Below are 17,820 nucleotides of genomic sequence, written 5' to 3'. Positions count from 1 at the left end.
AATAGAGAGAGAGAGGCAGCGACAGAGAGAGAGCTCTCAGTCATTCATCTCTCGGGGAGAGGAGAGGAAACTCCAGCAGCCGGGACAGAAACCAGGAAGAAAACGAGAGATTTTCAGCTGAAAGTTCAGCGTTTCTCCTCTGAAGCGTCTCGCTGCACTTTGCTCTTCACCCCCAAAGTATTTCTTTTTCTTCCACCTCTGCATGGAGATACTTCCACTTCCTCTGCCGCTGCCGGACTCGCTGTGAAAGCTGTTTCCTGACGGGAAACACACAAAGCTCCTGAATGTCTCTGGACCACGGAGGAAAAGACAAACAGGACTGGTGGGTTTTTCCTCGGGAGGAGTAGGAGGAGATCACAGCGGGAAGAAGAAGAGGAGCAGGAAGAAGAGGAGGAGGAGGAGGAGGGAGAGCATCCTTCCTCACAAACACACACACACACACACACACCCTGAAGACAACACAGCTCAGTGATCCTATAAAACACTCAAAGAACGCTGATCACACGCCGTGAAACAAGATTAACGCATCACAAATATATCACAACGCTAGGATACATCCATCACTGTGGTTCCTAGAAGTGTACACACACACACACACACACACACACACACACACACACACACACACACACACACACCCGGGACGCCTCCAGCACGCCGCTGCAGAATGGATCTCCCACCAATCAGAGGTAATCATGAATTCATCCTGATGAACTATTGATGATCTGCGTGACCTTGGGAGGAAAAACAGTTTCATGAATAAGAGATTTGTTCAGAAAGGTTTGTGCAGCCGAACGCTTCAACTGGATGTGATGGAGTCAGATGTGATGGAGTCAGATGTGATGGAGTCAGATGTGATGGAGTCAGATGTGATGGAGTCAGATGTGATGGAGTCAGGATGTGATGGACGAGATGTGATGGAGTCAGATGTGATGGAGTCAGATGTGATGGAGTCAGATGTGATGGAGTCAGATGTGATGGAGTCAGGATGTGATGGAGTCAGGATGTGATGGAGTCAGATGTGATGGAGTCAGGATGTGATGGAGTCAGATGTGATGGAGTCAGATGTGATGGAGTCAGATGTGATGGAGTCAGATGTGATGGAGTCAGGATGTGATGGAGTCAGATGTGATGGAGTCAGATGTGGTGGAGTCAGGATGTGATGGAGTCAGATGTGATGGAGTCAGGATGTGATGGACGAGATGTTCAGAGCTTTGGAATCCACAGATTCACGTAGTTTCTTGGAGATGTTGCTGAAGGTGATGAGCTTGTTTTCTTGGTCTTGAGCTGAGATGAAAGTTGTTTCTCTCCTGAAGGTAAAAGGTTTGAAGTGTCAAGACGTCTGAGTCTGAACTCAGATCCTCGTTTCCTCTCCTCGTTTCCTCTCCTCGCTCTCTGCTTGTGTTCCATGATGAAGCTGGTGAAATGCTTTCAAATGGACTTCATATTCTCTCCGTCCCGGCTGCTGCTGGGTGGAGGAAACGTTGCCGTCGCGCTCGCAGCGTCTGATGCGACTCTACTGACTTCAGTCCGAACATCAGATTCCTGCTTTTACTTTGAAAGAAAGGAACTGAAGTGGAAATGAACTTATTAACCGATTAACATCAGAGTTGTAGCTGTGTGTGTGTGTGTGTGTGTGTGTGTGTGTGTGTGTGTGTGTGTGTGTGTGTGTGTGTGTGTGTGTGTGAGGGACATGTGGGGTTGGGATTGATTGTCCTCAAGGTCGGATGCAGAATGTCAATACCCATCTCCGCTATGGTGGGACAGGAGAGGGAGGGGGGAGTTGTTGGGCGGAGGGATTGACCAGATGGAGGGATGGAGGGATGGAGGATGGAGGGATGGAGGGATGGAGGATGGAGGATGGAGGGATGGAGGATGGAGGGATGGAGGATGGAGGATGGAGGATGGAGGATGGAGGGATGGAGGATGGAGGGATGGAGGATGGAGGGATGGAGGGATGGAGGCATGGAGAATGGAAGATGGAGGGATGGAGGCATGGAGAATGGAAGATGGAGGGATGAAGGATGGAGGATGGAGGATGGAGGATGGAGGGATGGAGGGATGGAGGATGGAGGGATGGAGGACGGAGGATGGAGGATGGAGGGATGGAGGCATGGAGAATGGAAGATGGAGGGATGAAGGATGGAGGATGGAGGGATGGAGGACGGAGGATGGAGGGATGGAGGATGGAGGATGGAGGGATGGAGGGATGGAGGATGGAGGGATGGAGGACGGAGGATGGAGGATGGAGGATGGAGGGATGGAGGATGGAGGATGGAGGATGGAGGATGGAGGGATGGAGGGATGGAGGATGGAGGGATGGAGGATGGAGGGATGGAGGGATGGAGGCATGGAGAATGGAAGATGGAGGGATGAAGGATGGAGGATGGAGGATGGAGGATGGAGGGATGGAGAGATGGAGGATGGAGGATGGAGGGATGGAGGATGGAGGATGGAGGATGGAGGATGGAGGGATGGAGGATGGAGAATGGAAGATGGAGGGATGAAGGATGGAGGATGGAGGATGGAGGATGGAGGGATGGAGGATGGAGGGAGGGATGGAGGATGGAGGATGGAGGATAGAGGGAGGATGGAGGACGAAGAGATGGAGGGATGGAGGATGGAGGGATGGAGGATGGAGGATGGAAGATGGAGGGATGAAGGATGGAGGGATGGAGGATGAAGAGATGGAGGGATGGAGGATGGAGGGAGGGATGGAGGGAGGGGACAGTGTGTGTTGAGAGGAGGAACATGGCGGCTCGATGAGCGGATGATAAATTGGAGGATGAGCTAATCCAGGAGAGAACCACAGACTTGTAGAACCGTGAACACACTTTGTCAAAGAAAAGTAAAAGTAAAAGTAAAAGTAAACGTAAAAGTAAAAGTAAAAGTAACTGGACCAAGAGAACGACACATCGTCTGAAATAACGTTGGACGAACGCAGAAAGTTGTTACTTTGTTTCTTGCTACTTTGATTTTTTAACTTCCAAACATTTAGAAAAAGTACAAGAAGAGACGCTCACTTTGAAGATTAGGATTAGGATTAGTGCAGCAGCTAGCGTCGAGCAACGGAAAGCTACATCGAGCTTCAGGAAAAGATCGTAACATCGTGAGTTAGTCAGTTAAACAAAAAAGTATCAGAACAAGACGAACGTTCACGCTCCCTCTTGTGGCTCGAAGGTGAACTGCAGATTAAACGAGACGACGAGGCATCGAGGTGTAGTTCCTCTTCAGCCCACTAGATGGCACAAGCAAAACCCCAAGTGTGTTGAAGTGAAGAGAAAAAACAAGCTAAGTTCATTAGTTGAGTAGAAATGTAGCTCCTCCCATTGGACGCTGGAGATCTCGGCCAGTCCTCAGGTCATCAATGGATTGATGGATTGATCGGTCGACTTCTTTGATCGGTTAACAATTCTTCAAGTAAGAAAAGACCAGAACGCTGCCAGGAAGTGGGATTTTCATGCAGCGGATTTGTGTCGAAAATTGAAAAAAAAAGTTCAGAATCTTTTATTTTTCGCTGCGGCTCAGAATGAACTCTGACCTTTGAGCCTCCTCCCACAACAATGATGCCTTTTGTCTAGTTTTTTTTGTACGTTTTAGTTTGTCTGTATGAAAAAAGTCGTATACGTCTTCTCCAGAGATCCGTCAGTCAGCTTGTAGAATCCCTCAAAGCGTGGCAGCACCGAGCCGACGAGCGTCCTGAAGGTTTCACACAGTTTTCAGAGTTTTGCCATAAAACTCATTTTCTCTAGAAATTACTTTGCAAAGACTTTGAAGACCAAACAGCTGGAACAAAAGTCTCTCAGTTAATGTCCTGCAGCTTAAAAGAATGAAGTAAAGTGTCATGACTGAAGAGCAGGAAGTCACGTGATGAGTCAACGTTGACTTCCTGCTTCACGCGGTCAACGACCGGCGGCTTCCTGTCTGGAGGAGCAGAGAAGCTGCTCGTCCTCTCATGACGCTCATCTCCCTCTCTCTCCTTCTGGCTGCACACCTTCATGGTTATCATTACTGGTGTCATCATCCCTCACTCATTCACTGCCTCCCCCCTGCTCCTCTTCCTCCCTCCTCTTCCTCCCCTCCTGCCTGGACTTGCTGGTCTGCAGTGTCTATTTCAGTCTTTCCGTTGGGGTCAGATTCGGCACATCCGGTATCTCATCCAGTTTATTGTCATTCAATCCCGCCGTGCTCCCGGAGGGCACCGGGGGAGGCCCCTGGGTCCTAGTGCCGGACGGGGCCTCAGTCCCTCTGACAAAGACCTTTTCAATCTGCTGGCTTGAACGTTGGACTTTATTCTGCGTGTTAGTCTCCACACTGACTCTGTTTCACGTCTCTAAAGAATGTGGTGGTGACGTGTCACAGCAGCGACATCTTGTTTCACTTCTGTCACACTTTGACGGCATTAATCAGTCAAGACGTTTCCGTAATTGTTCGAACTCAAATCGAGGATCTTCTTCTCAACCTAACGACGTCGTCTTGTTGCCTCAACTCAACTTATTGTTTCCTTTGAGGACAGAAGTTTATTTTATAAAGTAACGTAATCCTCTGCGCCTGTTATTGGACAAAAACAACGTAAAGAGACGCGAATTTTAAGTCCCAGCATGCCCCATTCAGACAATCTTTTGCAATAAAATACCAAACGACACAGTTTCTTGACTGAACACCTTCCTAACAGGACAAGTCTTTGTTTTATTGTGATTTATGTTGCAGGTTCTGGTTCTTTAGGTCCTAATCTTTCCATAAAGGTGTGTTATCATGCTGGATCTTCATAGTTATGATCACAATATGGTACAAAGGGATTTATTTGAAATGATGCATATTTTTTACAAATAAATTCTGAAAAAAACGATATAAAATAACACAAGTATTATAACTCAAAGGTTGTTCATACGACTACGTTAACACGGGAACATTATGAAACAAATGCATCAAGTTTTAATCTCAGAACTCCACAAAGAATATGTTTAATACTTTGGACATGAAAGAAGGACAGAAAGGGAGGATGGAAGTGGAGAGAGAAGGGAGGAGGTGATGTGAGAGGAGAGGAAGGGAGGAGAGGAGACGACGACAGGGGAGGAGAGGAGAGGGCAACCCCTCCTCATTCCTCGGCTTCGGGTCGCTGCAGTCGGTTCTAAAATAGCCTGAAACCATGATGTCACCGCCCAGAGATGCAGCGACGCTCCGTCCGTTGAAGCCCATCGACCGCCGGCGGGTCGAGTCCCAAGCCGGCGGAAGTCGAGGAGTCGACGGACGGACGAGGGATCGGATCAGTTCATCGGCTTCTGGTCACATCTCACGTTTCAGGCGCTGAGTTTTACACCAAAACACTTCAAAGGGAAGTTATTGATCAAACTCCTGATCGCCGAACCCAAAAGGTTCAGACGTGACCGAAGGATGAGGGTTAAGGTTTTCCATGACTTTTAACCACATTAAATGACTTTTAACCTCATCAAATGACTTTTAACCACATCAAATGACTTTTAATCACATGTCCATGACTTTTAACTACATTTTCATGACTTTTAATCACATCAAATGACTTTTAATCACATTAAATGACTTTTAATCACATTTCCATGACTATAAACTACATTTTCATGACTTTTAATCACATCAAATGACTTTTAATCACATCAAATGACTTTTAATCACATTAAATGACTTTTAATCACATTTCCATGACTATAAACTACATTTTCATGACTTTTAATCACATCAAATGACTTTTAATCACATCAAATGACTTTTAACCACATCAAATGACTTTTAATCACATGTCCATGACTTTTAACTACATTTTCATGACTTTTAATCACATCAAATGACTTTTAATCACATCAAATGACTTTTAATCACATGTCCATGACTTTTAACTACATTTTCATGACTTTTAATCACATCAAATGACTTTTAATCACATTTCCATGACTTTAAACTACATTTTCATGACCTTTTATCATTTTTTTTCAATGACTTTTCCAGTCCTGGAAACAACCATTTTAAAATTCCATGACTTTTCCAGGTTTTCAATGACCGTATGAACCCTGAAGAGATGTTTGAGTTCCTTAGCGCTGGTGATAGTCATTCATGACGTTTTTATTGCAGATAAACTTTGGTTTTCAACTTTGGAAGCGACTAAAGTTTTTGATTATGGGCCTTAAAATAAAATCAGTGTTTCTTGAGTCAGTTTTGATTCAGATGCAAAGTTAAAATGTGAACTTTAAGTCTGATGTTAAGATGCAACAAACAGATCAGGAAGAACATTTTAAATGTTGGTTTCTGGGCCAAGAACTCAAGGCTGAGATACTTTCACTGGAACTGAGATTTGAATACATTAATTACATAAATCATGCATCTGTTTCTGCTTTCTTTGACACGCGTGTGCATGTAGAAGAGCAGCTGGCAGGAACAGCCTCCTGCTACACAACCCACCCGCACAACGATCACACACATTAATGTTTCAGGTGTGTGACGTCTCCTGACGGCCAGGAAACTGACCCACACACACCTTTTATACCACACACACACCTTTTATACCACACACACACCTTTTATACCACACACACCTTTTATACCACACACACACCTTTTATACCACACACACACACCTTTTATACCACACACACCTTTTATACCACACACACCTTTTATACCACACACACACCTTTTATACCACACACACACCTTTTATACCACACACACACCTTTTATACCACACACACCTTTTATACCACACACACACCTTTTATACCACACACACACCTTTTATACCACACACACACCTTTTATACCACACACACCTTTTATACCACACACACCTTTTATACCACACACACACCTTTTATACCACACACACACCTTTTATACCACACACACACCTTTTATACCACACACACACCTTTTATACCACACACACACCTTTTATACCACACACACCTTTTATACCACACACACCTTTTATACCACACACACCTTTTATACCACACACACCTTTTATACCACACACACACCTTTTATACCACACACACCTTTTATACCACACACACACCTTTTATACCACACACACACCTTTTATACCACACACACCTTTTATACCACACACACACCTTTTATACCACACACACCTTTTATACCACACACACACCTTTTATACCACACACACACCTTTTATACCACACACACACCTTTTATACCACACACACCTTTTATACCACACACACCTTTTATACCACACACACCTTTTATACCACACACACCTTTTATAGCAGGAAGCTGAGTTCAGGGATTCTTGAAGGCTTTTGGATGTTTTTCTGTGAAGAACAGAGACTCTGCAGACGCTTCAACCCGGCTGTGTAAAGGTTGATTGGGCAGCAGCGAGTGTGTGTGTGTGTGTGTGTGTGTGTGTGTGTGTGTGTGTGTGTGTGTGTGTGTCATGACTGATACTCCCCCAGCACGAAGGTCCATCCTCAGGTTTCCTCCGTCGGCCTCTCCAGACTCTCTCTCTCTCTGAACGTCTCACTTTGGTTCGCTTGACGTTTATTTTCACTTTTCTCACAATGCAGCGAACCTGTGATCTGAAATGTTGATGACAGAGAGAAGATGAGCTGGAACAGCTGGTTCTGGGGCCAGAAACATCTGTTTGGAGGTCTAGAAATCTTTGTTTGAAGGTGTAGAAACCACTTCTTTCCTGACGAGAACTGCTGTTTATGTGACTAGAAACATGTTTAAAGGTCTATGAACGACTGTTTGAAGGTCTATGAACATCTGTTTGAAGGTCTATGAACATCTGTTTGAAGGTCTATGAACATCTGTTTGAAGGTCTATGAACATCTGTTTGAAGGTCTATGAACATCTGTTTGAAGGTCTATGAACATCTGTTTGAAGGTCTATGAACATCTGTTTGAAGGTCTATGAACATCTGTTTGAAGGTCTATGAACATCTGTTTGAAGGTCTATGAACATCTGTTTGAAGGTCTATGAACATCTGTTTGAAGGTCTATAAACATCTGTTTGAAGGTCTATAAACATCTTGACATTTTGTTTGATGGTATAGAAACATCTGCTTGAAGGTCTACAAATCTTTGTTAGAAGGTGTAGAAACCACTTCTTTAGTGATGACAACTGCTGTTTAAATGACTAGAAACATGTTTGAAGGTCTAGAAACATCTGGTTGTGTGGCTGTAAAACATCTGGTTGTGTGGCTATAAAACATCTGGTTGTGTGGCTGTAAAACATCTGGTTGTGTGGCTGTAAAACATCTGGTTGTGTGGCTGTAAAACATCTGGTTGTGTGGCTGTAAAACATCTGGTTGTGTGGCTATAAAACATCTGGTTGTGTGGCTGTAAAACATCTGGTTGTGTGGCTATAAAACATCTGGTTGTGTGGCTGTAAAACATCTGGTTGTGTGGCTATAAAACATCTGGTTGTGTGGCTGTAAAACATCTGGTTGTGTGGCTATAAAACATCTGGTTGTGTGGCTGTAAAACATCTGGTTGTGTGGCTGTAAAACATCTGGTTGTGTGGCTGTAAAACATCTGGTTGTGTGGCTGTAAAACATCTGGTTGTGTGGCTGTAAAACATCTGGTTGTGTGGCTGTAAAACATCTGTATAGGACATGAAACAATGCTGTTTGTGTGGCTGAAGGCAGGACTGCAAACAGCTGGTTATGGGGCTGGATGACTGAATAAGTAAAGGGGCGTGTCCACGAGGGCCGCTGAGGAAGACTCTACTGTCTTCATCTCTGTCTCATTAAAGCTCATCACATCTGGTGGTTCAGAGACGTTCAGACCGGTTTCACGGCTGCTTTCAAAATGAACTCATCTTTTTCTTGGATTAATTGATTCATCGTTTGATCAATAAAACGTCGGGCACCAAAGTAATGGTGACATGGTTTCACTTTCTGATGATTTATCGATTAATTTGACTTGAAGTCGTCACAATAACTGCTTCTGTTGGAAGACAGATGGTCCCAGATTGCAATGAACAATATTATCTTCATCCTGAGATCATCTTATGCCAGCAGTATATTGATAACATAGATCTCTCAGAGATATTGATAACCTCGTTACTGTGACAGGCGTCCAGAGGAGGAGCTTCAGCCGTAACTTCTTGACGTGTTTTAAGGTCTGGTTGGAGGGTTTACAGTCAGTACATATTAAACATGAGGTCATGGAAATGCACAGCAGCTCTTCTCCTCAGCGGTGAGATGAGCCGATTGGCCGGCGGAGTAAGAGCGAGCCGCCGCTCGGCCTGATGGGATTACTCACCTCCTGAGAGGTCCTGATCTTCTGATCGGCTCCTTCACGGCTGGACCTCTGTGGAAAAACTTAAAAAAAACTATTTAGTACCTTTCTAGTACACATTACCACCTTTCTAGTACATGTTACCACCTTTCTTCTACATAGTACCACCTTTCTTCTACATAGTACCACCTTCTAGTACATATTACCACCTTTCTTCTACATAGTACCACCTTCTAGTACATAGTACCACCTTCTAGTACATAGTACCACCTTTCTAGTACATAGTACCACCTTCTAGTACATATTACCACCTTTCTAGTACATAGTACCACCTTCTAGTACATAGTACCACCTTCTAGTACATATTACCACCTTTCTAGTACATACTACCACCTTTCTAGTACATTTTACCACCTTTCTAGTACATTTTACCACCTTTCTAGTACATTTTACCACCTTTCTAGTACATTTTACCACCTTTCTAGTACACATTACCACCTTTCTAGTACATTTTACCACCTTTCTTCTACATATAACTATCTTTCCTGAACCGGACTGAGTGATAGAAACTGAGGGACGAGCATCTTTATGTACAAACGACTCTCCTTGAAAGGCTGTAGGACAGGAAGCGTTTTGTTTTACTTTCATTTGGGTTTTTAACGGTCCGGCTCGCTAATCCCTCCCCCACCTCCCCTCTCTCCCCCCCCCTCTTCCTCCAGTGATGGATTGCTGTTCTTGGGTTTCATCCACGCCCCCTCCCTTCTGTTTGTGCTTTCTCGGTACATTTTCCTGAGGTCACTCTGTGTTTAACTCTGTGTCTGTGTGTCAACAGGGTCATAATATTATTAATCAAGCTGTTTGGTGGCGATATGGTACGTTTAAAACGGTTGACTCTGAGCACGAGTTGTGTTGACATTGTGTTGACAACAGTGGAGCATTTATTTGAGTCATCAATCAGAATGAAAGAGATCAATCTGAAGACATGTTGGTGCTGCTCAGGTCCTCTGATGTGAACCTCAAACAGAACGTCTCCTTCATGCACTACAGAGCCTTGTGGATGCAGCTGTGTTCATGTGGCCTGAGATAGTTTTGTGTTGCTGCTTCCTCTGAACTCCTCCATCTCATGATCTGAGCAGCTTTTAATGCATTTCCATTTGGCCTCATTACTGCGCGAGAGGACGGCACCATGTGAGGAGCCGGCTCTCTGCCCCGCGGCCACTTGGCAACGCGGCGCTTTCTTTGTGTGAAACAAAAAGCTCAGCATGCGTGCTCGTGTGTACGCTGCTGGTGCATGCTGGGTATCTACTGTTGTTGTCACACAAATACAAAGAAACACACGTTTTACCTCCAACGTGAGCGGCAGACATGAAGTTTGTTCTTCTAGAGTTCGGTTTCTGTTCAGGACTCTTCTGAAGTCTGAGCAGGAAATCTAATCAGCTGCACTTTGAACGAGACTTGAACCTTTTATTGAGTTTACGCTGCTCATGCATTTACTTCACTCATACGCACATTGAGATTTAACTTCCAAGCATCTCGTGGCTCAGCCAGCGTTACAGTGAGCACCCGATGCACTGCTGCTATGTGTATCTCTGAATATAATAGTTTCATATAGGCACATAGATTATTGGCTACGTTGCATGTCTTTATTTCATTAGCTTTTGCAGTGTAACCATGCAGATACTTTTGGTTTCATGCACCCATGCTTTGAGATTCATGAGTGATCTTTCCAGAAACCATAACTCCTGATAACACACACACTTTTTAATATGAAGAAATAAAAACAGTTTCAGGAGGAATTAGTCCAGAGTTCATGTTCTGACTTTCTGTAAAAGCAGTTTTTGGTCTTAAAGCATCGCCGCGCTGTCTTCAGCATTCAGCGGCTGCTCGGTCGAACCCACAAACCAGAACTCAGTGCACTTTATACTTAATGTCTGGTTTCTCTAAAATAAGGCTTTTTTTTAATGACATTTCCCTGAACGAGGGCCGATGCAAAGCTGTGAACCCTTCAAGAGGAAACATGCCTGTTGATTCACAAACCTCTGTTCCTGAAGCCTCCTCAGTTGCTTGGCTGCGCTGCAGGTGGTTTCCTCCCAGCAGCAGCTGCTGCAGTCAACAGATGCTAAATTACAGCGTGGACCTGATGGTCGTATCTCTCCGGCTCCGGCGGGCTAATAATAGCGTTGGTCTGAGCGGAGGAGAACCTCAGCGGTCATGACGACACGGCTGATGGTTGTTTGGAGGATGTGCTTCCAAAATGTGTCCTTGATCAAGTGCTGCTGAAGTATCGGGAGAGGCCGAACGTTCTGCTCGGTGTGGAAATGCTGCTCACGTCGGATCAAACGGTTTCACGGACTGCTGGAGAGGAAACGCTCATCTGGGATCGTTTAAGGTTTCTTTAGCACCGCCAACAGGAACGCTGAGTCATGCAAAACAACCAGGGCCATGCTCGCGAAGCTGATGTTTTTGACGTTTTTGATGTTTTTGACGTTTTTGATGTTTTTGACGTTTTTGATGTTTTTGACGTTTTTGACGTTTTTGACGTTTTTTATGTTTTTGACGTTTTTGATGTTTTTGACGTTTTTGAAAAAAAAAAATGTTTAAAAAGTTTTTTACGTTTTTAACTTAAAAAAACAACATTTTTATCGTTTTGACATCCTAAACATTTTTGATGTTTTTTGACGTTTTTGATGTTTTTGACATTTTTGACATTTTTGACATTTTTGACGTTTTTGATGTTTTTGACGTTTTTGACGTTTTTGATGTTTTTGACGTTTTTGATGTTTTTGACGTTTTTGATGTTTTTGACGTTTTTGAAAAAAAAATGTTTAAAACGTTTTTTACGTTTTTAACTTAAAAAAAACAACATTTTTATCGTTTTGACATTCTAAACATTTTTGATGTTTTTTGACGTTTTTGACGTTTTTGATGTTTTTGACGTTTTAAACGTTTTAAACGTTTTTGACATTTTTGACATTTTTGACGTTTTTGATGTTTTTGACATTTTTGATGTTCTCTACGTTTTTGAAAACAAAATACAAAATGTAAACGTTTTTACGTTTTTGACATTTTTGACTTTTTGACGTTTTGACGTTTTTGACGTTTTTGACGTTTTTGATGTTTGCTACGTTTTTGAAAAAAAAAATAAAAAATGTAAATTTTTTGACATTTTTGACGTTTTTGACGTTTTTATGGTTTTTGACATTTTTGACATTTTTAAATTTTTTGACGTTCTTGAGGTTTTTGATGTTCGCTACGTTTTTGACATTTTTGAGGTTTTTTTTTTTAACATTTTTTGAAATTTTTAACGTTCTTGAGGTTTTTGACGTTTAAAAAAAATTCAAATCTTCTAACGTTTTTACGTTTTTTTACATTTTTTTTTAAACATTTTTACGTTCCCTACGTTTTTTTAAATGTTCCTATGTCCCTGATGTCTGCTTTGTTGGTTACATTTGTTATGTTCTCCTTTTTTTGTAATATAACCACACATAAACAACTCTGTTTTAATGCATTCATTTGGTGCTACTGGGCCTTTGTGCTCACATTTCCTTTGCTTGTAGTAAAATAATAGGTGCAGGAACGTAGACATAGTATAGCACAACAGCCCTCGTTGTCTGAGCTGCAATACATGACATAAAACATGCATTCATCTTTATCTCAACTGTGAGTCATTAAGAGTAAAATGTCCTTCTTTGTGTTGGCAGGTTTATCTGATGTGCCGTGAGCGTTGGGAGCACCTTGCCCCAGCCCCGGCCTGCAGCCCTGGTGCTACCCGGCCTGGCTCACCAGGATGGACCCTGCTCATGCCATCAGGATGGAGCTGGACGGGCTGGACCTCCAGCAGGTCCCCGTGCTGTCGCTCGACCAGATACGTGCCATCCGGGCCAACAATGACTATGTGGAGAGGCCCGTGGCGCTGGAACCGGCGACCCAGTCCGGGTTTTTCTATGCCCACGACGACCGCTACCCTCACGGAGTGTACCCCCACTACCCGCAGCCTTCTCTCCACTCGGCCCTGCCCCGCAGCCAAAGTCAGCAGCAGCACGCTCACCTGACCCACCTGAGCCGTTCCAGTACCAGAAGCTCTTCCATGTCCCGGACCAGTGCCACCTCGGACCAGCGGCTACTGGCGGGCTTGACGCCGTCCCATTCCGGCCTGGGTTCGGTGGTCCGTTCTCAGCCCAAAGGGGAACTCAAGCCAGACGCTTCCTTTGGCAAGGGCCTGACGGAGGACGAGGCCGAGCAGGGCCTTCACCTGTTCATCTGCGAGCGGTGCGGTCGCTGTAAGTGCCAAGAGTGCTGCGCCCCCCGCCGGCTGCCTTCCTGCTGGGCCTGCGGACAGCGCTGCCTGTGCTCCGCCGAGAGCGCCGTGGAGTACGGCACCTGCCTGTGCTGCGTCAAGGGCCTGTTCTACCACTGCTCCGCCCAGGACGACGAGGACAACTGCGCCGACCGGCCGTGCTCCTGCGGCCCGGCCCACGCCTGTGCCCGCTGGGGCACCATGGGGCTGCTGGCGCTCTGCCTGCCCTGCCTCTGCTGCTACCCCCTCGCCAGGCTGTGCCTTGCCCTGTGCCAGTGCGCCCACGACCGCACCTCGCGGCCCGGCTGCAGGTGCAGCAACACCAACACCGTGTGCCGCAAGATCTCCGCCTCCAACCCCAACCCCGGCCACCCGTCGCTCCGCAGCAAGGCCCTGGAGAAGCCCTTATGACAGGCCTGGACGGGGTCCAGGTGAATCCAGTTTCCCCCTTTCAGCCGTCGCCAAAGCAATGCTGTCGCCAATCAACCGTGCCACAGCGGACATTGTGACGACAATGCCAATGTGTCCCACCCGCCTACACACGACAAGCCAACCAACCAACTAACCAACCAACTAACCAACAAACCAATCAATCAACCAACCAACCAACCAACTAACCAACAAACCAACCAACCAACCAACCAACCAACCAACCAACCGTGAAGTGTTGTTCACCTAATGTACCTTGAATTTACTTCATCTCCAGCTCAGGAGGGACCAAAGCTTTACTGTGCCTGTTCATGTTGGAGACTTCACGCCTAAAAAAAGACTCATGCTGAAGAAGAAGTCGTGCTTTTTGCTGGACTGCCCTTCAACCTTAACCGAGACGTCCGGACAGAAATCACCTCTCTCTGCGTTGTGTGGTGCAGTCTGGACGTGTTCACAAAAAAAAAATCTATTTATTTATTATTGAACCTCCTTCCTTCCCCAACCCTCTGCAGAGAGAACGCACAGACGGGCGCTGCACCAAGTCAGGAAGGAAAGACGCCCGCGGCGATGTGAAATGGTCTTTGCCAACACGGTTTCTGTCGCCCTGCGAGGAGAGAACCAGAAGGTGCATGAGAGATCGAGGACCACGAGGACATTCACAAGACTCCAACAAAAAAAGGTTCCACGATTAACGAACGAAGAGAAGAACAAAAAAAAGCAAAAACAAACGTTGTGCCGCGGCGGATATCCGACCGAGAGTCTTTTCAACAGAAGCACCGAGGCGAGAAGCGAGAACAAAGACACATCTGTAACAGTTTGACACCAAAAAAAAAAAAAAAAGGGACCATGCACTGTACGAACTGAGTGGATTTCAATGCTATTGAGCTCATTTGTAAAGGAGAAGCACTGTGAGGGAGATGGACAATGTTCACCCGCCAGCCAAGAGCTGAATGGGGGATTATTTAACCGGAGGGAGGGTGCATCCATTGTCACAAGTGTGTGTGAGTGAGTGAGTGTGTGTGTGTGTGTGTCCTCCTACTGTACCACAACCTGTGTATGTAGAAGCTGTGTGTATGTTCTTTTCTCAGCAGGAGAAGCCTCCCTCGTCTTATTTTTAGCAGCGCTGCTTCGGTGGAGCTCTGAGGGTCTGGTCGGGTTTCCTCCCTAAGTCAGTCTGTCGCCAACCTCCCTCCTTCCCTCCCTCCACCTCCACGCCTCTCTCCTCCTCCCATCCTCAAAATCAAGTGATTTTTTTCCTTTCTCCCTCTGGACCGTCTTACTCTCATTCAGGCCGTCGGTCACTCGCTTGATCCAGAAGGACTCGCGGTGAGAAAACAGCAGCGAACAAAGCGCCATGATCTCATGTTTACAACGTTTACGGAGGGATTAAATCAAGAGAGACGTAGAAATAAAGACTTCTATACAACCAGAGGAGTCGCCCCCTGGTGGTCAGGAGAGAGAATGCAGCTTTAACACATGAAGCATAGACTTCTATACAACCAGAGGAGTCGCCCCCTGGTGGTCAGGAGAGAGAATGCAGCTTTAACACATGAAGCATAGACTTCTATACAATCAGAGGAGTCGCCCCCTGGTGGTCAGGAGAGAGAATGCAGCTTTAACACATGAAGCATAGACTTCTATACAACCAGAGGAGTCGCCCCCTGGTGGTCAGGAGAGAGAATGCAGCTCTAACACATGAAGCATAGACTTCTATACAACCAGAGGAGTCGCCCACTGGTGGTCAGGAGAGAGAATGCAGCTTTAACACATGAAGCATAGACTTCTATACAACCAGAGGAGTTGCCCCCTGGTTGTATAGAAGGTGGTCAGTAGAGACACTTCCACATTGATGTTACATTGAAAGTTAGAAAAAATTAGGAGTTATTAAAAAAGAAACAAAGAAATGCAATTACAACCCAACCAGCAGAAGCCAGCTGACGACACACACACACACATACACACACACACACACACACACACACACACACACACACACACACACACACCCATACGCCCCTCCCGCCTCGTTGGTCTCTCCTCTTACGCTCAGAGGGCTAAAAGCCTCCAGTTCCTGGTCCACTGAGAGCTGATCAAACAGGCAATTAGCTTCATGATAGCTCTTAATGGGCCGGAGAAGAATGGAGCGTGGGAGGGAAGGAGGGAGGGAGGAGGGAGGGAGGGAGGAGGGAGGGAGGGGCAGGATGAGTGGAGATGTGGTGTTTGGCAGATGGACAACTGATGGATGAGAGGGAGAGAGAGGGATGATGGGAGGAAAGAAAAGAGGATGTGAGAGGATGTTGATGTCGCCATTAAGTCAGATGGAGACAGTGAAGCCGTTTGCACTTCAGGTTTAAATTTAGTGTCAAACAACAGCGACGGCTCTTCTGGGGAGGAAACAACGACACACTCACAGCGGCAGGTGTGTGTGTGTGTGAATGCATGTTTATAAGCGTGTGTGTGTGTGTGTCAGTCACATGCACACACACACACACTGACCTGATTTGTTAAATGTTACTTTGCTATATTTTTATATGTACATATGGGCTAACAACTGTATTAACAACTATTTTTATTCTGCTTCATTTTGTTTCTATGAGATCAAAGTTACGGCGACTGTTTTCCATTTTTAGCAAATTTACTTCTTTTCTGTCCGCTTGTGGTCAGATCAGGAACGTTTGGGGCAACTCTGGCAGTAAAAGTTGCGTTAGCTCAAACCAGCTAACATTGCATTAGCTCAAACCAGCTAACATTGCGTTAGCTCAAACCAGCTAACATTGCAATAGCTCTAATGTTGCGTTAGTTCTAACCAGCTAACGTTGCGTTAGCTCAAACCAGCTAACATTGCGTTAGCTGGTTTTGAACTAACGCAACATTAGCTGGTTTTGAGCTAACATTGCATTAGCTCAAACCAGCTAACGTTGCGTTAACTGGTTTTGAACACATTTCAGCATCGAGTGATGAAAGCACGTCTGCGTGACATCTCAACGACGTAACCCAAAAGCATTTTTTATTCAGACATTTCGGGTTTATTCCTCATCATAAAACGATTAGCATGGCGGTTTTAGCGCGTGAGGTCGTGTGACGACGTTGCCCCACATGTTCCTGTCCTCTTGCTTTCACCGTGACACACAGGGGAAGACTCTGGAGGACACACTCCGTTTATGAGATGTTTTCTGTTCTTAAATGTTGCAACTTTCTACACTTTTAGCGTCACTCATGACTTTAATATTCGTATTATTTGAAGTACCGGCAACCAAACCGTTGGTTGACGTCGTGTCCACGTTGATGCAGATGATATTGAAAACGTTTTTTTTCCTCACACGTTCATGAAGTTTTCAACCAGCCGAAGCCGAAGTGTAGAAACGCTGACGTGAGCGATTTCTGTTGGGGGGCGACACGCCGGCACACTGTATCCTGCATGCATGCTCTGTGAATGAAACAACGCTTCAAAAGCAGCAGAAAAAAACACAAAAACCACAAAAGCTGCTGCGCCTGATGTTAGAGACAGAAAGAAAAACACATTTCTATTGTTGTGGCGGTTGAAAACCGTAAGAACCGGAAACTGTTAATGGAAAAAAACCTTGTTTTCAAATGCAACCGCATCAATGTGGACACGGGTTTTACACACACACACACACACACACACACACACACACACACACACACACACACACACACACACACACACACACACACACACACACACGGCGTCTCCTCCTCGGCTGGATGTCAGACATGGTGCTTTGGGGAGATGACTTGTTCTGAGCTGGTTGTCGTTGCAGAGGAATCTGTTGCGTCTCCTCCGTGCTCACAGGATGTTTCCAGTCGTCCATCTCGACCTTCAGTGTGAGA

The 17,820-nt window shown here is 45.3% G+C and overlaps 1 protein-coding gene across 1 annotated transcript; it reads left to right on the top strand.

Moving 5' to 3' along the window:
• The first annotated feature begins 69 nt into the window (after positions 1 to 69).
• LOC137787900 (protein sprouty homolog 3) lies at positions 70 to 15,445 on the top strand. The gene is made up of 2 exons (XM_068580662.1): positions 70 to 689; positions 12,944 to 15,445. The coding sequence occupies exon 2, from the start codon at positions 13,030 to 13,032 to the stop codon at positions 13,948 to 13,950; it is 921 nt and encodes a 306-aa protein (XP_068436763.1). The 5' UTR covers positions 70 to 689; positions 12,944 to 13,029; the 3' UTR covers positions 13,951 to 15,445.
• The last annotated feature ends 2,375 nt before the right edge of the window (positions 15,446 to 17,820 follow it).

Source organism: Clinocottus analis, unplaced genomic scaffold (genome assembly GCF_023055335.1).
Source record: "Clinocottus analis isolate CAN_PGR_092001 unplaced genomic scaffold, fCliAna1.0.p SCAF_17, whole genome shotgun sequence".
In the NCBI taxonomy this organism is placed as follows: Eukaryota; Metazoa; Chordata; class Actinopteri; order Perciformes; family Cottidae; genus Clinocottus; species Clinocottus analis.
The sequence above is the reverse complement of the archived record's forward strand: the minus strand, read 5'-3'. Positions and strand labels throughout refer to the sequence as shown.

Coding starts and splice junctions, on each gene's coding strand:
- LOC137787900 (XM_068580662.1), top strand. CDS start 13,030: ATGGACCCTGCTCATGCCATCAGGATGGAGCTGGACGGGCTGGACCTC.